This window comes from Medicago truncatula, chromosome 5 (assembly GCF_003473485.1).
Source record: "Medicago truncatula cultivar Jemalong A17 chromosome 5, MtrunA17r5.0-ANR, whole genome shotgun sequence".
NCBI lineage: Eukaryota > Viridiplantae > Streptophyta > Magnoliopsida > Fabales > Fabaceae > Medicago > Medicago truncatula.
Genome location: NC_053046.1, coordinates 4,437,168 through 4,460,176, shown reverse-complemented (window position 1 = coordinate 4,460,176; position 23,009 = coordinate 4,437,168). Strand labels below are relative to the sequence as shown.

Sequence of the window (23,009 nt, the reverse complement as noted above, 5' to 3'; positions counted from 1 at the left end):
AAAACACATGAAAAGTAAAGTCACCTGGCGTGATCCTTTAATGCTCTGTTCATTTGTTGTTGGGCAGTGCGCTTAACTTCATCAATTTTCATCTACGAACAATGATACAAACCAATTAGAACATTTTTTTTCATAGAAGATTTTACAGTGGAACTCTCCAGCAAGACAAAAATAAATTCGCGTATGAAATATATTGAGAAAAGACACAGAAACATAACAATATAAAGAGAGAACAGATCTGGGAGGGAAAAAATTACAAATGAAAATGTGAACAAAACACAATAAATCTTTCGTAGAGACTTGAAGCACAGGGAAGCTAGTAAGCTGGAATCGAGTCTGGTTTTACTTGATTGTACTCATCTAAGCTCACTATCAGTATCAATCCAGATAGGAGAGTTTGTATTTTGAATTGATCTAATTTTGTGTCTAGTAATTCCTTCTTCCAATTGCTACCACACTCCTCCTGAATCCTGATCAGTTAACTAAATCCAAAGGTCCTTGATAACAACAAATTGCAAAAAATATAGGAATACAATTGTTGTCCCAGATATACTAATTCTCCTATTACACAAGTTGCATTAACACACTTGCTGTACCAGAGACTAAGAATCCTATGGAGCGTATTCTCTGTCAAAATTACAGAATGACAACCTTCTTCCCCCTTCTTCTAATATTACCATATCATAGTATCATATATATATACTAATAAAAATTCAGATGTTATTTTCCAATCATAACCATCTAATAAGTAATAACTGCTATTAAACTTCCTAAAACTGCCATTAAATGATTGTCACTTATTATTTCCTGACCAAAAACTGCCATCAGGCAGATCCTATCCGTCCTTCTTAAGGGAAGTCTCTTGTTTGAACAGAAGTACATAATAGGATCAACGCAATTGATCTGTTGCATGTCAGTAGGCCGCACTCTCCTCTACATCCTCTTTCTTGATGTGTTTTTCAAGTTGAGAACCTGTGAGCACCTAATCTAGAATCACAAGGTGACGCCTGTTTATGGAACACCTTGAGGCTTCTGATGAAGTTTAGGTTTGTCCGATTTTCAACTAGTTTTGTAAGGTTAGAATTCAAGGCTTTGGTAAGAAGGAGGCAGAAGTTTTATCACATTATGAAACTTTTGGATTTCTGCAGTTCTTTGGAGCATTTGATTGGAGAGAAACAATTATGTCCATGACAAAGTCCAACTGTCTCGTAAACTTTTTATGTAATTTACTGAGACTAGGCATCTTGGTTATAACTTTGCCGGTTAACAAAACTCCAAAAATAAGAGATGTTAAATAGTACCTGCACGGCAGCTGCAGTTTCTAGCACAATGGTCTGACTTACAGCAGTATCACTTTCGAAGAACTTCACAATTTGATCAATGCTTTCCTTCATATACTGTTCAAACGCCAAAGAAAAATCAGTTAAAAATTAACCAAATAAATAAAATCTCAAAGAGGGAAAAAGGATACCAAATGAAAAACACCATACAGTCATGTAACATGGAGAAGCTTTGGCCACCAAGCTCCAGTCCACCTTGTCGTCAAAAGGTTTATAATTGAAGACACCAACTAATGAGTCATTGGAGGTTGCACTCTGAAAGGATGTCAAACAAATGTTCATGATACCACATATTTTGCAACTATAAAAATCAAAAGGCAAAAAAATTCCCACGAATCATTAAGAAAAAATCCAAACCTCTGCAAGGAGACCTTTTGGTGATAATAACTGATATGAACCCAACTTAATGTCAAAAATCTTTGTTTCCGGATAAAGCTTTATTGAGCAACTAAGATTTTCACATGATAATTCTGCTACAGGCTTGTTTGCTTCCCCAATAAGTTTCGAAGCATTGTGATTCATGTGAACTACCAGGAAAGTATGAACAACATCTGCCTTGCTATTTACAGCTGATTTCCCATCATCACCCTCCTTATACCCGATCATTTTATTTAACTGGTTCCAGTCCTCTTCACTGAATTTGAATTCCTCGGTTTCCTCTATAGGAGAATTACTGGTCCTGAGAATGTATGTGGTTATAGGTGAGCAGCACAGCCAAAACTCAAGTAAAATCCATTATTTAATTGCTGAAATATGAAAAGTATTTTTAAAAGAGACTCCACACCATCCAAATGACCACCAAGAATTCCCCGCTTTCTGTTTCCTAGCATTAAGATTTGACTCCGCTGATTTCTCCACAAACTTGTGCGCCAACATTCTGCAAACACCAATAAACATAGATTTTCCAAGGTTGAAGAATAGACAAGAACATTCCAATGTCAAACATAGCTTCCACACATATGTGTGAATCTTTCAGTTCAATCCAAATATACAGATTCCAAGTTAGTACAATTGCAAGGGAAGAAAGAAATATCTAATGCTCACAAAGTCAAGGGGACAAAGAATGACCTATACACATTTATCCTTTAATAGCTTTTTTTTACAAGTTTGTTTTAATAGTTTTCACTTTTAAATCATTCATGCCATAAACAATATATATCAATATTATTTCTCTTTTAAATCATACATGCCATAATATGGAGACCTGGACTGAACAGCCTTCTCTTATGTTTTCCATTTCTTGCATTTAAAAAAAAAAAAAATAATCATACAACGATATTTATCAATATTAAATATTTTATTGATTGAATTGTCAATGTTAATATCAGCATGCCAAACAAATATCACAGAATAAACAATATACCTCCATTGCAGTATAAGTTCAATATCAAGTTCACGGTCTAGGTCTTCAATCTCTCTGTTTCCACTAATTGTCACCTGACTGGGGTCAGACTTAAGCAGTGAAGCATAGAGAGAGATATATCTCTTCTGCAACCTTGTATATCTTAAAACTTGCTCCCACGACATTTTTCCACTGACAGAAATAAAATAACCTTAGTTCAAGAGGTAATGAAATACAAACATCTAACTATAATAAGTAAAGATCAACTATCATCATTAGGTCCCACAAAGCTATAATATTGATATCTAAAAAGGTTGACACAATATTCTGAATCTAGAAACAAGAACTCAAGTGGGTGTTTGGTTTGATGAAAACATTAAAACAAGTTATTCACCCTATAAGACAGTACATTAGCTGAATAAGATTTATGTTGCTAAATAGACAGAAGAATGATAACTGAAAGCCACGTAAAATTTCCCCTTCTTCCAAAATCTAGTAGGAGCTACCAGTAACCACATGAAATTTGTCATCTGATCACTAAGAGTTTATCACACATTACATGAGACTAAATAGTGCAAGTTGTTAAGAGAGTGTTTGTCTAATTTGCTTCTGATAAGAGCACAATTCAATAGATAAGCAAAATGGTAACATTAACAGAAAAGCAACATAGATTGAAAAGAAACTATTACAGAAATGGGAGTGTTTGTCCTCCATTTCCTATATGTAACCTTCCTCCTCATCTCTATCAGTAACTTCCTCTTCCCTCCTTTCCTATTTCCTAACTAAGGTAACTCTAAATAGGCCCTGGACATTTGGGGCAAGTACTGCACACTAGGTTGTCATGATTCCATTCAAATCAAAAGCCAATCAATACCACCCCATTTAAATTTTGTCTTGTCTTCAAGTCAGACAAAGGGTATCGCCGCTTGACATCAGATGAGCTATTCGATAACTCTAATGCCATTATCCTAAAGACAGAAAGAGGGAAGCTGTCCCGTGACCACATTTGCTTCTTCCTAAGTAGCCTTTACTGCTGTCAGAACCTTCCAAAGGATTAGCTGCCCAATCACTGTTCTGTCATCTTAAGCAAGAAATGCGGGTGAAATAACAGGGATCTCAACAGTCAACACACTCCTACGTGCCCATAAGGGGGTATATATGGAGTGTGGACAAATACGGGTGGTGCAACATAGATCATGGCCCAAAACAGATCTGGAATAAGACCTGATATCATCTCTAGTTGACACGAGAGTTCTCAACAGTGAGAAACGAGTATATAGATTAGTCAAATACTGGCCACTAGTCTTGTTTGATTACAAATTATATTATTAAACTGCAGGCTACTTATGCAAGTTGTAACCCTATTACAGTAACTAGCAATCACAAATCTTAGCAATTGACAACAAATGCACGAGGCTGTGAACATATTCGGAATGTATTTAAATACCTTGCCTTTTTCATCTGATCAGATACAGCTCTGTAAGCATACTTCCACCAAGACCTGGAATCAGAATTTACTGGTACCAGTGGACGGAAATGAGCATACTTTAGACGCTGATTAAATGTAGCAAAGTTGTCTGCTAATTTCATCATATCACTGTATCCATCCTGTAAAGACAGAACTGCAAAGATTATCCCCAAAAATAATAACAATCCCACGCAACAAAATGTTCAAAAACGAAGCATCAAATGAACCTTAGATAAGCTGATTGTAACATCATCCAAATTCACCACAGCCGTCTGCAAAGGTTGTTTGCTATCAGCAGCTTCACTTGAATGCAGCTTTGAGTACTTCGCTTTCCCAGTCACCGGTTGCAGAATATATGAGTGCTTTTGCGACAAAGTATCCGCTGGTTTCCCATCTTTAGTGCCAAAACTAAATATCTGGTTTTTTATGAGAACCTCTATGAGAAACAATAAGGGAGAGATGGAGTAATAATAAAATCGTGATGACAAAAGAAAATCATGAGCCACCTCTAAAGAAGTCAAATAATCCATTCGTTCAGAGGGGCAAAATGAACCTGCTCTGCTTTAAATATTTGTTGTCCCATTCAAACAAAATAACATTACATCAGACTTCCCTGGAAGTTGTCTATTTACCAATGTTTCTTTCCAAAGCCCCGACACCTACAATTCCCCAAGCCTGGCAAGACTCTCTCGTGTGATTTGTCTTATGTAGAATACAAAGACATCAAAGATTTTTGTTATACATCTTTATATTATATTATATTCTAACCACAGAAATCCTAGGCAAAACTGAAAGAGGGTCTCCGCTTTATTTTTCCAACTCTACCTATGTAAAAGTACCAGAGGATTGGTTTGTGCCTCTGAGCACTAGTGCCACCCTCCCCTTACAAGTCGTATTTGTAAGAATGAGTACGGCCCAATGTAAAAACCTAATACATACCATGTACAAAACTCACTATAGTACTCTACTACTTTGCCATAAGATAATACTCTCCCTAGCCCTTGCTATTAGAAGAAAAATCAAAAAACATCGAAGCTAATGGAGTTATGAATGGTTGTAAATTTTTTGAATATTTTTACAAATATACCCTCATGAGAAATTGTGACATTAAATACAACCATTAAGATTAAAAAGACAAACATTGAAATGAGGGTAAAAAAGTCTTTTAAGAAATAAATACACACCTTAAAAATTGTGACATTTTCTTATAAATAAGACGAAAAAAATCTCGGAAAATTCTCTTATAATAAGGACGGGAAGGTAGTAATATAGAACACCCCACCCCCAGGGGTGAAAACTTCCAACCTTCACCACAAATATAGTATCTTCGTTACTTTTTTTTTATCTGATAATATTTTTGCTACTGTAAACTCAATAACTTCTTTAATAGATAGTATAAATTGACAGAAAAGAACTACAAAAGATAACGGATAAAAGGATCATCATAAACTCAGCCTTCAATATTCACTCTAATATCCACCGTACTCACCTGAAACCATTCAGAAGGAAGTAAATCTTCCCATGCTTTGTCAACATGCCATGGAATAATATCTGAATCTAAATAAACTGCAAGCCGGTCAAGTTCAACACACTGCAAAAGTGACAAGGACAAAAGACATTAAGAACAAAAGAACTCTAGATATGATATAGTTATGGAAAGTGAAAGACAATGACCATTTTGGACTCTGAACTAAAATTATTTTTGGTTTTGCAATGATGGATTTAACTACAACTCTCTCAGTAATTCAGTACTGGTAAGTAATAAGATCGTTAAAAAAGGCCAATAAAAAAAAAGGGAATAGAATTAATGACTATGAACAACGAAATAAGCTTCTTGGTTCTAACTCTCGAGCAAGAAAAATTCAATATAAAAAATTTAAGCTAACCTTCCTTTGTCATAATGCAAGATATGCTTCAGAACTTTATCAAATTATAAAGCATCTAAATTAGTACCAAGGGATCTCATTGTTGCAACCAAATTATTTTATACTAAGACAAAATAGAACCTTCTGAATGCGATCTAGTGCACCTCCAGTAATAAAAGTCTCTTTCCCGCTATCATCAACTGTCATAGCTGAGAGTTTGTCCAAACTAACACCAGCTGCGAATGGGTGCCCTGGATTGCTACAAGACAGAACATATCAGGCTGGTGAAAGATATAAACATCTGTAAGACAACTAATTTATTTGAATATTCCTTTACCTCTCACTGTCCTCATATCTGATGTGAATATTAGAAATTGAAAGCTTCAAATTTCCAATTATGGTGCTGATGAGGGATCCCAACCACGACTTATTCTTAAAAATAAACAAAAAGATCAACAAGTTAATACAAATTATTCCTGAACACATAGAAACGTGTATGCAGTCATTCAAATATTTTAGGCCGCAGTCATTCAAATATTTTAGGCCGCAGTCATTCGAGCATGTATAGAAATAAGAAACCAAGCAGTTTTGCAGAACCTTGGGTGTATAGATGGAACCACCTAAGTTGAAAACATCCTATTAATTCAAAAAAAAAAACATAAACTGAAGTAAAGCTCGTACCATTTCTGACTGTAGTTGTTGTGACTTCTCCCACAGTTTCAATTCCGTCTCCTGTTTGCAAAAGGAAAGGAATGAATTTTTCATCGTCAAATAAAATTGTTATGTAAAAAAGCGAACTAAACCTTTTGCCTAATTCCTACATATTATTACCTGTATTAGGCTTTTCTTAGCTTCTTGGACAGCATCTTCACTACATCCCTCAACTTGTGTTGCAGGTTCAGCTAATAAGAAAATGCGATCCAAATATACTAAAACAGGATCTTGGCCAAGCCTACTCCATGGAACCTTGATAAAATACAAACATCAAATATGAACACCACTTATAGAGAAAGGAATATGCTACTTAAATAGTTTGCTCGATGAGTGAACAATTAGAAATATATATGTATGACTTGAGATATTTGTATGGGTATTTGCTTCACTCTCAGATGATGCATAATTATGTTCCCCAGGAAACATTGACTCCTATCATGAACTCAGCTTATAATAACAGTTAGTGAAATATTATAAGCCCGAGATTTAAACGAAAATAAAAAAGAACAAGGAATTATCCTCATAGTGAACTTCTACCACACCCCATAACAACCCCCACAGGTCTGCAATTTCTGTATTCCAACCAACAGATAATAGAAGTATAGTCATAGACGATAGAAACTGGCTCCTACATATAGCATTGTTGTTTATAATAATAGAACAAAAAAAGTCGTTATTAAAAAATTACAAGTTATCTGACGTCCACGTTGCTGCCAAAGCTTGCTTAGCATGTTATCACTCAAAATGGATGATTGACTATGAAACGTAAAACCAAAAAAGATAAGCTAATAAAAATTATAAAAAATGAAAATAAAATAGTTAGTTTTCTACCAAAATTTAGTTACACTGATTGGGAGAAGAAAGCTGGCAAAAAAACTATACCGAGAAAATAGTTGAAAATAGACCACTTAAAAAGCGCTACTTCAAATGTGTGTGTATGGAGCTAATGAAGTGGGAATTTCAAAGGTGAAGGAACTAAGTTCGACCATTCAATGTAACATGGAAGGTCATGAATCAAGATTAGATTCAAGTAAAATAAATATTGAGCAATCATATATGATGTAAGATTAAATGGTCCAGATTAGTTGCTCACACCTAATAAACATTATATATCCATAAGTATAACCAGTCAAAAGAAGAAACAAAGGAATCTAGATCATTCCGCTGCATATAACCAGATTCAATACATTATACTCCTAAATTTCTAAGAAAGAAGCTAATGCCCCACCAACCTTAAGTTTCACTGATCCAAGAAAACCTGCTTTAACCTTCACTGGCAATTTTAAAGCATTTAGAGCCTCCGGTTTCAACTGCATATTCTTCAGCTCTACATCACCTGTTTCAAAGTTCAGTTTTAGAGACTAACAAAAAAAAGTATCAAAGATACATTAAAAAAAAATTATGTGAAGAAAATAAAAAGCAAAAACACACAAATGTACGTCCATAAACTCGTTGAATCTCTCAATAATTTGTGACTCAGATACATATGTAAAATATGTTAAGTCTGTGTAAACTCTCTGTGTGTCTATAATGAGATCACACAGCTTCTATTTATAATGGCTTTACAATAAATACATTGAATGGCTTATTTAGTAAGCACTAGCCTAGGAAGTTGAATACTCTAGGAGTTATACAATCAATCTAGGAAGTTGTACAATTAAAGGGATATCTAAATATTCTTAACTTTAACACCCCTCCTCAAGCTGGAGCATACATGACATATGCACCAAGCTTGTTACAACAAATCAAAAGTCGCCATCAAAGTGATCATCAACGGGAAAAGAAGGCACCATTAATAATCATCTGTGGGAGTATAGTCACCGAGTAACCACTGGATTAATAGTCGATGGGAAGAAACTGCACCACTAATATGATCCATATGTGGGAAAGTCACCATCGGATTGATCATCGATGGGAAGAAAAAGGCACCACTAGTATGAACCATATGTGGTAAAGGAGTCACCACCAGAACATGACAGAGGAGGAGTTGTGATGGTCAGCGCTGAAAGATAGTGGCTAGAGAATGTGCTCCCACGCACGAATCTAGAGGCAGTGTGTAGGGTCCAAGCACGGAGAATGTGGTGGTGCGTGAAGGTGCATGTGGTGGCTGGTGGCAGTGATTAAAGAACCGCCGTGCTCGCCGGAGGATCCAGAGGCGGTTGGTGACTGTGCTCGGTGTTGGGTCGCACCAGAAAAGTGGCAGCTGGTTATTGCACAGCGGGAAAGGGTGTGTAGGAAGGTCACTGGAAGGGATGAGCACAGTGATAAACACCAACTGAAAAATATAGAGCAGCCCTGGGGACAAAACACTTCTAATAGGTGGTGCTGCCGGCAGCAAATACCGCCGCCGGCAGTAGCGGAGCACAGAGAAAAGTCACAGAATCAGAACCAGCTCTGATACCATGTAAAATATGTGAAGTCTGTGTAAACTCTCTGTGTGTCTATAATGAGATCACACAGCTTGTATTTATAATGGCTTTACAATAAATACATTAAATGCTTATTTAGTAAGCACTAGCCTAGGAAGTTGAATACTCTAGGAGTTATACAATCAATCTAGGAGTATATACTTAAAACAGTTGTCTTTTTTTAACATCAAAATACAGACACCATATGAGGCTAAGATACATATATACTTATATGTTCATATCTATCCCTGCGCTACTTTTTATATTCTACAACTTACAAACATTTCAAAAATACACAGAAATAAGAGGACACCGTATTTGACATCAAAATTTCGATGTCAAAGTATCGTTTATTTATCTACTTATAATGTATGCATACATTGACCATGCCTGCAAATGCAAATTGAGTTTGGAATAAGAAGCCACTAGATAACATATCTTTTTAGCACATGCGTATCCGGTGTCCGACACCGACACTTGTGATTGCATTAAATTTGGTCATTTTCACAAATTCTTACCACTGTCAATGTGTAAGTCTAGTGTCCGTGTACGTACTTTATAGTAACAAATTAAGTATTGAATAATCCAACACAGCCAGATTACACTTGCAAATAATATAAGCATTTCTCTAGTATTTATTTTCCGTCTAATTCAAATTAAAACTATACTAATTAAAACAATGCAGAATATCCAGAAGTCCTAGCTCAACTGGCAAATGCCGAAATTGTTAGGCTGGATACCATGACCGGGGCACTTGTGTGTGTGAGTTTATAATGCCTTTGTCATTTCGTCTATCTACCAAAAAAAAAAAACAATGCAGAATTTTCGCATTCACAAATTTTTTAGCACAATTTGCTAATACACAATATCGCATAAATACAGTCAACAGAATGAATTAAACAGTTAATTTAAATCTCTACATGCATTCGAGATAAACTCATACTCTAATTCATAGTTCAATTGAACAGTGAAGTGAAAAATTATTAACCTAAAAGCTTATAGAAAGTGATTAAGAAAATGAACCTTTCCAGACACTGATTTTGAGAGCTTCTTTGTTGAGCCCTCGAACATAATTGCCAAGGTACCTTTGCAAAAGGTACGCTACTTGATCCTCCAGCATCGTTGCTGAAGATCATGAACAAAACACAAAATCGATGATCGTAACCGTTTCAAAGATGAAGATGAAGAAAGAAAACTGCACAAGAAATGAGTGATTCGGAGCTTGAAGGACACGTTGTCGTTATGATATTTCTAGCCTCCTTTTTCTGGAAGAGGGGGTGTAGATGGCGTAAAATCGGGTGTGGGTAGTATTTTATTACAAAGAGTTGACAGAATATTTGATCACGTGAGCTCACGTTTACAGTTACGTGGATGTGGCGCATATAGTGTATAGTCGTTTTATATGATTAATTAACAAATGTTGTATTGTTTTTAGAACCCATATAAAAAAAATTGTCTTAAAAATACAAGTCAAATATATCTAAAAGTTATTTGTAGACAAATTAATCAAAGTAAACATATTTAAAATATATTTATTTTTTGCTCTTAATGTTTTAAGAGCACAAATTAACATTTATTCCCTCCGGTCTTATTTATAAGAGAATTTTAGATCAACAAAAGTTGATGTATCTATTTAAAAATTCAGTCTAAATACATTCACTTTTGTTGACCTAAATTTCTCTTATAAATAGGACCGAAGGAAGTATTTTAATTAATTAATTTAATGTTATTATTAATAATTTGCATAATGTTTGCAAGTATCCAGTTGATCGGTGGAAGTATGCACAGGACCGCACACTTAGCATTCAACAATGCAAAGTAGGCAGCCTCGAGGTCGGCAATACAAAACGTGGCAAGGATCTGCAAGACTAGCTGGCCAGAGAAACATGCCACGTAGTGTGATGTGAATAATCAACTTTTCTTTCAAGGTATCATTCCCCGTCACTATAAGCATAAATAAGAGAAAGTAATACATTAGAAGTAGGTGTGTGGAAGCAATAACAAATCATTACTTCAAATTCACAATCTTTTTAAAAAAAATAAAAAATACTTCAAATTTACAAGATATATGATGACGTCGCATTTCAATTCAAAATCTTAAAACAATTATGTATATAGATTATCTCTTTTATATTTAATATTTTAAATTATTTATAGGCGGCATGCATTTAAGCACTCACACTTAAAAATTCAACAAATAGAAGATGTAAAGCAGCTGGAGAAAATCTCCACACTAAATCTTCATCTTCATAGCCAATCACATTTGTAGAAGGAACACACTTCAACTTTTTTGTCATCTCATTTATGCTTCATAAATTCTTCATTAATTTTGAATATATAACTTGCATGTGATCAAACTCTTCGCAGTAATAACAGTTGACGGTACTCAAATCCCTTTGTTGAAATTTTATACCATATCGATCACCATAATCTTCGCTTCTCCACTTTTAGTTACTAGTATTTGATTGTCTTCTGAAAACTTAACAATACCTATAAGGTTCGAGTAGTGTAGCCAGCAAAACTAACACTTGTTTTTTTATCTTAATGTAGCCGACAAAACTTATAGTGTATCTTTATCTTTAAGCGTAGCATATTATGGTCCATAAAAGTCTCAATTCGCTAGAAATGGCTTTTTCCTTTTATTTTATTACGATTATTATTAGTACATGACCGATTTGCCCTTATATATAATAAAATCTCCGAAACATACCTGATTTTTTCAGCATATTCTATATCTCGTCCACTCGTTGAATTAACAATCTCATATCTTCCTCTCATCAACGAACTAAGCAACCATAACAATGAAACTCTTAATTTTTACAATAACCTAAAATAAGCAGGACTAAGTTTTATATTTTATCGAATAATATTTTAAATTTTCTATTTTCCTATCTAGGGGTGTCAAATGGGCTGGTCTTGCCGGCCCTGGGTGGGCCAACTGCATAAATGGATCAGCCCAGTCCATTTATAATTGGGCTGTATATTCTTGAGTCCGGCCCGTGTGGCCCATGGGCTAGTCCGGCCCGACCCATTTTAGTTTTCTTTTTTTAAAAATTCTCACTCTTTTATATGTATTTTTATATATTAGTTACTCACAACTATCTTTTTGCTAAGATATGATTGGATGGACATAGAAGTGTAAATAATTTTTACATTAACAGTGAATTATTAATAAAACTCTAGATTATTCCTTTGAATGAATCAAATTTAAAATTTATAAATTTAGAATTTTAAAACTTTAAGGTAAATTCATTCGTTTTTATTAAGTTTAGTTATTTTAATATTTTTTATTAATAAATTTTAAATTAGGTGGTAATTTTTCAAAAAATAATGTGTTTTTACAACAAAACAAAAAAAAAATCAAATGAAAATATTGATAATGGGTCGACCCGACCCATTTATATATGGGCTTGGACCAGCTTTTTTAAGTCCGGCCTAATGGGCTGGCCCATTTTTTACATCTCTATTCCTATCATTTTATAGTTGAAATTTGGGGTTAATAGATTATTTTTTGTTCATGTTTAGGTTTTTGGTGTTTTGTATCGCGAATTTTGCATGATGGCTAATCTTGAACGTAGCTTCCAATTTGTGTGAAGGCATGTGCATACTATGTTCGCTGACCATGAGTGTTGTGTTAGACCGACTACTTATGTGCTAGTGCGTCAACGTGGCAAATGTGACACCCTAATTTCCAAAATATTTCGTCATATTTTTAATAAATGACATGTTATTTTGCCCTTTAGAAATGTGGACTTTTTAAAACGCATGCACTTAGGCTTAGGATATTAGTCATACATACACAAATCACAATACGTGTGCTTAAAATCCATTGGTTTAGATAATCATATCCAAAAGGATCATCTATCTCAAACATCTGGAATTGTCTCCAAAATATTTAAACATAACCCAACATGAAAAATAGAAAGGTAGGAAAAAACATGATAACAAATTCTCCAAGTATCATTATCACAACGATGGTCAAAGTTCCCAAAAAAAAGTAAAACTTGGCAATTAATCAATCAATTGTCTCACAATATGGAAATCCTCAAAGGATCGAAGCGATCATGCATCCTGTTTCATGTTGAATGTTTGCACCGTTGCAAGAACACATTTACAAGTAGATGAAAAGGGGTGAGTGGTCGAGTTATGCAATGTACAGTAAGAAATAGAGAAATCTCAATAAAATAATCACAAAACACTTGCACAAAATGCACATTTAGTTTCACGACACATGCATAGATACATGACACTTTTAATAGTGATACTAATAGTCATTTTACAATTGTTCTGAGCGAAATTTAAATCATAATCTTTGATGTTACAAAGTCAAATATTTGTCATTAAGTCAATACCTCTAGAACAAAGATAACAAAATTAGTATAATGTTATATTTATCCAAACTGTTGTCTTTTAATTTTTTTTTTAAAAGAAAAATAATTTTTACATCATCCACCTCTCTAAAACCATTTGTAGTTTCTTATACTCCCTCCATCTCAAAACAACGGTCCTTTAAGAGTTTTATACAGTTTTTAAAAAAAATAATTAATTGTGTTGATTTTAATGATAAAATTAATATTATTTACTAAAATATTTTTATTAATTGTAGTTAGTGGAGTAGTTAAATTGGATGAAATTCAATAAATAACGGTATAATAGTAGAAAAAAATAATAAATGTTGTCCTCGTATTATAAAGTGACAATTATTTCAAGACCAATAAAAAATGTTGAAAAGACAATTATTTTAAAATGAATGGAGTTGTTTTTTTTCCTTTATTTTTCACGTCTGTTTAAAAAAATCGATTTTTTATTTGTGGCTCACATAGAATCTCACACCAAAAGGACAACACTCAGTGTTGTTTTTTATGTTTTATTGCTTGTCAAAATGTTTTATTTTTGTTACTCGTTTGTTTTTCAAGCTAAATAATTTTTATATCCCTATTTATTTATTGGACCAGACTACTTTAGTTACTATACTTCATTTCATTATTAAAAAAAAAAAAAATCTTTACACCTCCCTTTTTCACTTATAAACCATTTATTTTAAGCTACTGAAACATAATTGATATATGTATTTCCAAAAATCAAGTTTTAAATGAATAAATATGTTTGAAAAATTAAATTTTAAAATTCCCGCGTGTTCAAAATATGTGTTTCCAAAAAAAATATTCAATGTCATACACAGTAAATTGAAAACGGTTGTCGATTTGATGAACGGTGTCTTTGTTGCAGCAAAGAAAGGATAGTAGCTGCAAACATTTTGACGTTCAACGCAATAAGAGAGTCTGATGGTTCAGAAAGTCTTGTAGCTTTTAAGGTGATAATTGGCATCTAAATACTACTCCTTATGTTCCTTTTTAATTGTCATATTTTAACTTTTTACACAAACCAAGACACTAAATGTATTTTACTACTTTTGATACAATAATTTATGTTTTGCCTATAATATCTTTAATTATTTAATATCATATTTTATATATTTTTCAGTCTCCAATAAATTACTAAGGGCATTATAGGAAAAATAACATTTAATGTTACATTGAACTTTGAAAGTGACAGTTAATTAGAAACAAAAAAACTGTAAAAGTGACAGTTATAAAGGAACGGAGGGAGTATATTGAAGGGATCTTATAAGGAGTTATGATGAAGTGAAGTAACAAGTGTTTGATTAGGCTTTATACTCGTAAATAGACCAGGTCTTTGGATCCAATCCAGAACAAACACTAGCTATCTAAATGTTGGTTTTGCTTTGAGGCGGTGGGACACATAAATATCGTGTTAGTGTGCAGAGTGAGATGAGGTGGTTCCTAATATCTTATTGTGGTCGTTAACCTGCATTGCACATCATTTTGAGGTGTTGTTTTTAACAATTTGGTGGAGAAGATTGACTCACACATGATACCACATCTCTTATCAAGGTGCGTACCTTGACTTGTTCCGTTCACTGGCCTATTTATTCTGTTTATACTTGATCTTTTCGTTGAACTCTCTTAATGAATAATTGGGTTGGACCTTTTAAGCATGTATTAGTACACCATTAAATGCAATGCCGAAATAAAAAATTAGAGAAGAACATGAGTGATGTTCTAATCAACAAGATCAAAATATATACTTCAAACTAACAGTTTGTTTTAAGGAACTTCGGACTAGCGTATTAAGGGGTTGTTTGTTATATTATTTATTTTTAAATTTCTACAATGTTTTAGTTTTTTTCTACTATTTTTTTAACAAATAATGGACCCATTTCATATTTCACAATATAATATTAATTTCTCGTTTGAAGCTACCTGGATAAAACCATCTCAAAATTATTGACCCATTTCACTTTTTAATGTAATATTTTTTCTTCTAATTATAACTCTGATTAGTAATATTTTCATCACTTTCAGTTCAATATATTATATTTTACATTTATGGTAATAGAGAGTGCATCAACAATTGACAAGACACTCAAAATTATTTTTTTATCTCTTTCACTTATACTTTCTTCTTTTAACATGTGTAAAATAAATAAAATGTTCAGTTATTATGAGACAGTTGAAGTAGTTTGTTTTGAGAAAAATAGAAGAGAGAACATAGTAAATTGTGGATCCCTTGTCTTTTTGTTTTCTATTCTAAAATGTGAAGTTGTGGATCCCATATCTCTTTGTTTTCTATTCTAAAATGTGAAGGAAAGGAGAAGAAGAAGATTAAAGTCTCTCTGTTTTTTTTTTTAAGGAAGATTAAAGTCTCTTATGTCATTGATTTTTTTAATTATGCTTTTCAAAACTCAGATATTTTTGTCATATAATAAAATACTAATATTTTTTCTCTTCTATTTTTCTCTCCTTTCTCTTATATCAAAGAATGTAGCAAATGTACTTTATCAAACAATAGCCGTTTCTGTCATTGAATATGCAACAAATAACCACAATAATCTCTCAATGTACCAAAATTTAAAATAGACTCTGATTGTGCACTATATTAGTCAAAATAATCTCTTACGATGAAATGGTTTGTTGATTTTGTAATATGTGTCCTTCAATATATTTATTTATTGTCAATCTCAATATAAAAAAAAAATGAAGTTAATGTCTGCATTATTAAGAGACTATTTTGATGTTATAGAATATTTTAACTATCAAATTGTCCAATCAGAAACTACTTTAATATTTCTATATATTAAAGACTATTGTAACTATTTGTTACACATTCAGATATTATCATCACTACTACCTTCTACTTTATTTCTCTATTCACAATTTCTTTCAAACTCTCTCATTCATACTTCTCTCTTGTAAACTCTTCTTCCAAACCAAACACAGTCTACACCTTTTCGACCAAAATCTTCCAAACCAAATGCAGCCTACGCCTTTCCGACCGAAATTAGCATGATTGTTTTGCCTAGAATAGTTATAAAGTCTTTTCCAAAATCTAGAAAGATCTCAAATTTGTTACTCCTTCCATCCCATTACAAGTGATCATTTTGTTAAAAAAATTGTCTACAAATAATTGACTCATTACATTTTTCCATACAATATTAATTATTATTTTTAAATTTATAATTATAATTAATACTATATCCATTATTATAAAACAATATTGCAACAATATTTGACAAATCACTTAAAACTATTTTTATCTCTCTTTTACTTCTAAATTTTTTCTTAATACGAATGAAATAGAATAAAAAATCACTTATAATAAGACGAGGGAGTAAGCAATTAATTTAAAGATTAATTATTTTTTACTTGGAAGATATAGAAACTATAACAATAACAAATAAACAAAAACTAAACCAAAAAAATAATGTAATTTTTTTTAGGAGAATAATAAATTATTATTGATTACTTAAAAAAAAAAATATTATTATTGATAACGACGGCATGCTCTGTTTTCCACCTCTAAATTTTATATGCACCCAAGTCTTTAACCTATTCGACCGTATTCTTCATCCTGCAGGCCACAATCGCATCTAAATTAAAAACCAAGAATTGGACCAAGAAATTTATGTTCGTATCAAGTTTCTTCATTTATAAACTTCGAATCTACTCGATACATTACATCCATGTAAAGCTATAACCAATAACCAATATTAAAAAAAAAATAAAAAAATACAAGAAACTAAAATTGGGTCATTTCATTGAGAGGATCAACAAGCAGTAAAATTTTCAAACAGTTTTACCATATTCACAGCTTCTGGTCAAAAATCACTTTCTTGAAGATCTCTTCTCTCTTTTTTCTCAACCCTTCTCCGTAGTAAAAAAAGGAAGGTTAAACTTGGAACTTCACTTCTACTCTTCTTTTTTCCATCTTTTTCCTTTTTTGCTCTTTTTTCTTTGCTTTATCGAGAACATAACAGTTCTATTTTTTTTTTTTCTTTAAGCCTAATTTGAATTTTGAAACTTCAAAATTCAGTTTCTTAACTACTAATTAAGCAGCAGCAACCGTCCCTGTACGAAAAGAGTAATCTTGTGCTTTGTTTGGTGATGAAGATTTTCTTTGCTCTTTTTTTCTCAAAGCCATTGATGAAGCAATGTTCATATTCTTCTCTTTCGCTTCATCAATCTCTATTTGTTCTTGTCTACACTCTTCACTACAAAAAGGTGTATCCCCTCTGCAATACCAAAAACAATAAAATCAAAACCAAATCAAAACAATTAGAAGAATAATAAGATGGATTAAGGAAAATTGATTAATTAATTAATACCTGTACATGAAGATATCTTTGTTTCCCAAAGCCTTTTTGCAAAGAAAACAAGATTGAAGAAAGTGAGGTTGATGATCTTCAAATCTAGCATCATAAAATCTACCACCAGATCTAGGAGAATTAGCGTTGTTTCTGAGACCTCTATTGTAAACAGTTGCGTAACCGTAACCTAAAGTTCTTGAAACGAAACCGTGTTGATGAGAGAAATGATTGTGACCAGAAAAGCCAGGTTCAATGTCTGTTGTTGTAATTGAAGCCAAACCATCGTCTTCTTCATCGTTCAAGAAACAGTGTCTTTTAGAAGAAGTAGCCATGGATGAATGAAAGAGAATAGAATAGAGAGAAATGGGAATGGAGAGAAAAAGAAAGAAGAAAGAATGAGTTTATATAAAGTGGTTGGTAGGTGAAGATGAATTGAATTGTATGCGGAATTGAGAGGGGATTATAAACAGCGGCAGGTTACAACTTACATGAATCCGTCCTAGTGAATCCATTGGCTTAAATTCACTTTTTTAATCAATTTTTTGTTAGTTTATATGTTTATGATTATTTTAAAATTGCATAATTGAAGGAGCACTCAAAATTGTGCCATTCATCATGGAGGAAATTACACCAATGCCATTTATGAGACTTTAGTTAAGGAAATAGCACTAATCAAATTATTAATCCTTAAATGGGAGTGTTATAAATACTTGTTTTTCTTTCTATATGTCTCCTAAAAATTCTCATAGATGACGCAAATCTCTTATTGCTTAAACAAAGTTTTGAGTTCAAATTTAACATTGAACATGCAACAACGTCAAAATTTATAAAAAGATGTTGTCGTTCATTTAAGTTTCAAAAAAATTCGATGGACTAGTCTATGCAGTTACGCACGAAAAATGTCTTCTTTTAACAAAATCATTACATTTGTCATGGTCAGTAAAATTAAGAGTTTAAGGATTATGCATTAAGGATGTAAAATACTTTTACACTAATAATCTCTAATATATATCATCATCTTAGCATATATGCATTGATTAAAGATAATCACAAAATTAATTTTATTAGATGTAAGCACAAAATCTATTTTACACTGATGATCCATATTTTTTCTCTAAAATTATTAACAAAGACACTAAAAAATATTCATGTAATCTGAATATAATGGGATTGAACCTATGTTTAGTGATGGAAATTATGTGTGGGGCATTTTGGTGGTTTAAAGAGAATAGAAGGGTTATAGATGAGAAAAAGAGAAGGATCTTGTAGTTAAACTTTACAAAGTGGTAGGGTCCATTTTGGACCAAACTGCACATGTCCCTCTCTTCCTTGTCCTCTCCACGTCAAATTGTGCTGGGAGAAACGAAGGAAACTTGGGTTGGGACCCAAACTCACGTAGCGCGCGTAAGAGTAACGGTAGCACCGCCCATGTCCTACACTACACTTCTCAGGAGCTAGTTAAATGGGGCCACCAACGCTACCTGCCCCACATTCATCAAATCTAACCTCAACTAACCACACTCCCATAAACACAGATAAATTACTACAATCAGCTGTGTCGTCTTATAGGGCGATCTTTTTACTCCATTTGTCCTTTCACTTTAACTTTATTTATTTTAAGGAAAATAAATAAATAAATTATATAGTTTATGTATCGGTCTATGAATATGGTTAAATACTTAAGTTATTTAATTTTATAATTATGTTTAGTGTTAATACTCTCTCCATTTCTTTTTTTTCAAAAAACTCTTTTTATTTCTTTTCTTTTGATATTTCAGCACAAGTATTAAAGAATCATTAAAATAAAGAGATAGTTGTAAGGTTTAGACTAAAATGCCTTTATTTATGTTTTTTTGGCTACTATATATTTACTCATTGTTTTTTTCTCTCCAAATTTCAATCTTCTTAATTGTTGACACTTACCACATAAATTGAAACTTCAATTACATTTATTAGTGAAACTTCCAATTTTTCGCAAACATATCACACAATTTTAAAGTGAACCTTACTACTACTACCTCGACAATTGTATAATCTTGAACCTATCTTTTAATTCAATTGTGATGAGTTAAAATTCACAACTTATTTAATTATCTTATGGTATGTTTTTCAACGAAGGTATAATTAGATAAAAAATATTAAAAGTTCCAAAACATCAAATATCTTGAAATAAAGTTGAAGTCCTAAAACATCAAAAGAAAAGAAATGGAGGGATTAACTTATTGGGTCTTGTTAACGAGTACCTCAATGTACTTTTAAGCATTCTTAGTTAAGCGGTTAGTATTATTTTAAAAAGTTAAATACTTCAATTTTCAATACATTAAATACACATATTTTTATAAAGAGGAATGATATTTGAACAATTATTTCATACAACTTTTGGTGACAGCTTTTTTTTCTCTTTTTTCATTGGTTAAAAACAATGGAGAGAGAAAAATGAAGAGAGAGAATAAGATAATAATGTGAGTATGAGAGAAAAAATTGTCAAAAAATGGTTGTACAAATATCATTTCTCTTTTATAAATATTTACCACCTATGGTCTTTAAAAAGTGTTGAGTATTGTTGTTGACACATGTTGTTTGGCTAAAAAAACACATGTAAAATACTAAAATGCCCTTTGACAGTTAACTGCCGAGGAAGTCCAAAACCGGCTGCAGTTAACTGCCCTTCACCCATGTAGAGCATTTTCTTCCATCCTGTAGCCATTAATGCATTTTGCTTTAATTTCGCCCCATTGATTTGATTGTAATTAAGATTTAAGATTTTTAGTTTGCACTATACACAGTAAGGTCAATTAGAAAGTTTTATTGAAGTTAAATACTATATTTAATTGAGCAAATCAATTATTTTTTCTGGATACGAACCAAGTGATTTTTTTTTTTTAGAGGAGCAAGTGATTTGTTTTATCATTATAAATAATTATGAGCAATGCTATATATCAAGAAAGATTTTTTTAAGAAAATTTCAAGAATGATATGGCAGAATAATCACCCTTAGATTTTATCAAGAAATAGTTCTGAAATTAATGTTAACCAATAAAATCTCAGTCTGGCCGGAAATCATGGGATGGTGGGTGTTATGTATTTTTTTTTATGAAAGATTAATAAATAAGACTGAAATCTAAAGGTGATTATTGTGCCATGTCATTCTTATATACTATTATACTATTCCCGACTAATATATACTATTCCCGACTTTCCAACAAGGAATTATTGCAAATAAAACTGGACAATTCCCCTAAAAAAATCTAGACAATTGAGAACATTATCAAATCAATTATTGTTAACGTAAAAAAAAAATCAATTATTGCTGTGAAATCAAATGAACTAAATAGTACTTCCAAAAAATATTATACTCTAGTTGCTAAAAAAAATAATATCATCCCTAAAAAAATAGTATATATTAGTTTATTATTTTAATATCATATATTACTATTAGTATATTAGTTTATTGTTTTATATTATATAAAGGTGAGTGATAATTTTTAGTTACAGTGGGGTGGCGAACATTGTGTAGAAGTATATGGGTATTATAATGATACACATAATGAGAAAATATTCTAGATTAATTGAGAGATATGGTCAACCAATTCTGATCATTTTATTTGCAAAAATATTGCACTATCAATGACAAAAATATTACTCCTTATTGAGGAGGATATGGCTCCTTTAAAAATATTTTATCATCATTAATGTGTTGATCATCTTCCTTGTGTGGTAATGAGTGTTGACTTTCCTCTTTGAGCAATCAAAAATTTGCATTTAAGACATAAAAATGTGATCGACACTTAAGAGATCTCGGCACTTAATTGCCGACGAATATAACTGGATTTCGGCAGTTAACTCCCGCCAGTTAACTTCTGCGGCAGTTAACTGCCGAGGGGGTATTTTGATCATTTATTGATATGTTTCAGCTTAAACAAATGTGTCAACAACAATCCTCAAAAATGTTATGGAGACCATTGTTAACATTTACATAATTTATAATACAATGTTTTAAATTTAAATAGAAGTATGTTTTTACATATAAAAGATATTCTTGAATATAAGCAACAAAATAATAATGACACATTTTAAAAACATTTGTTGATGTCATTTATTTCTCTTAAAGTTATAAAAATTACAATTACAATTTCTAAATTACCCTTTATAAAAACTTGTTCCACGAAAAGAAAACAACACATTAATTGATCTTCTTAAATATAAACAAATGTCAACTACTTAAAAATAGTAATATTAAATATAATATAAGTAGTTGACAATTGTTTATATTTAAGATGATCAATTTTTAGTACATGAAATCTGGTTTATGTCTCCCAAAAAGTTTAATTTTGGTTTTCAACCCCACAAAATTTGAAGGATTTATTTTTGTACACCGCCATTATTTAACATCCACGTGACCTATTTTTTTCCTCCTATGAGAAAATCTATTTACGCAACTAGGATTGAAATTAAGTAGGTTGAACTTCATATGAGCATTTACAATGGAGATATTTATTTTTTGATTTTTAAACGGATGTACACCTCATTTATTTATAATATTTTAATAGTAATACTTAAAAAGAATTCAATCCCTTAAACGCAGCATCTCACAAAAATTTCTTAAATGAGATTCATTGATCAGCTATCAATAACTTTATATAATTACATTTCAATTTTAATATTAAAAGAGTGAGGATCGTAAATAAGACTCTCGGTCTTATAAGACCTTTAAAAAGATTCTCTCCAACGGGGTACCTAATAGGTACCGAGTCTTAAATGGTTAAGATCATCCCATTGGAGATGGTCTAAAGATTGTATTTTTTTTTTTTTGTGGCCGGGATTGGAATTTCGGACCTTACATATATTATGCATTGTCCTTATCAACTGAGTTAAACTTACGAGGACTTAGGATTGCATTTAAACAATTTCAGCCATTATTGTATTTTCTCTAAACAAAAAGAATCTTAAGTCCGAATTTTATTTGTCACATTTCAAAGGTTTGATTTATGAATAGATTCTTTTAATTTTTTTGTGTTTAATGATCTCTTGTGTTAAAATTCATTTTGTTTTTAAACTTTTTTTTCTTTTTTTCTTTAAATTAATGATGGAGATTTCAATAAACTCTTATGTCATAGGAGAGAATTCATTCATGTTTATCTAATTTTTTGAAACTATAGCGTGACTTAATAACCTGTTTAAGAAACTAAAATTTGACATGTACT

At 31.9% G+C, this 23,009-nt stretch overlaps 2 protein-coding genes across 6 annotated transcripts in view; both read right to left on the bottom strand.

The window, feature by feature from the left end:
• The window catches only part of LOC11426962 (uncharacterized), a 54,728-nt gene extending 44,285 nt beyond the window's left edge, over window positions 1-10,443 (bottom strand). For 3 of the 5 annotated variants that reach the window (XR_003012407.2, XR_003012408.2, XM_003611372.4), the window contains exons 1-15: window positions 10,161-10,443; window positions 7,962-8,065; window positions 6,847-6,981; window positions 6,697-6,747; window positions 6,353-6,447; window positions 6,157-6,274; window positions 5,640-5,741; window positions 4,378-4,566; window positions 4,130-4,290; window positions 2,704-2,874; window positions 2,125-2,217; window positions 1,698-2,019; window positions 1,491-1,595; window positions 1,302-1,397; window positions 25-92 (exon numbers count right to left, since the gene is read on the bottom strand). Coding sequence is in view for 3 of the 5 variants with exons in the window: in XM_003611372.4 (XP_003611420.2) it covers window positions 25-92; window positions 1,302-1,397; window positions 1,491-1,595; window positions 1,698-2,019; window positions 2,125-2,217; window positions 2,704-2,874; window positions 4,130-4,290; window positions 4,378-4,566; window positions 5,640-5,741; window positions 6,157-6,274; window positions 6,353-6,447; window positions 6,697-6,747; window positions 6,847-6,981; window positions 7,962-8,065; window positions 10,161-10,257 (1,907 nt within the window). In the remaining 2 variants the exon portion in view is untranslated. Of the gene's footprint in view, window positions 1-24; window positions 93-1,301; window positions 1,398-1,490; window positions 1,596-1,697; window positions 2,020-2,124; window positions 2,218-2,703; window positions 2,875-4,129; window positions 4,291-4,377; window positions 4,567-5,639; window positions 5,742-6,156; window positions 6,275-6,352; window positions 6,448-6,696; window positions 6,752-6,846; window positions 6,982-7,961; window positions 8,066-10,160 lie in introns of those variants that run through there. The other 2 variants (XM_024784509.2, XM_039834400.1) reach the window with 2 other exon arrangements.
• Window positions 10,444-17,120: 6,677 nt separating this feature from the next.
• On the bottom strand, window positions 17,121-18,300 carry LOC11436971 (FCS-Like Zinc finger 1). The gene is made up of 2 exons (XM_003611371.4): window positions 17,824-18,300; window positions 17,121-17,730 (listed from the first exon to the last, which is right to left on the bottom strand). The coding sequence occupies exons 1-2, from the start codon at window positions 18,135-18,137 to the stop codon at window positions 17,547-17,549; spliced, it is 498 nt and encodes a 165-aa protein (XP_003611419.1). The 5' UTR covers window positions 18,138-18,300; the 3' UTR covers window positions 17,121-17,546.
• Window positions 18,301-23,009: the final 4,709 nt, after the last annotated feature.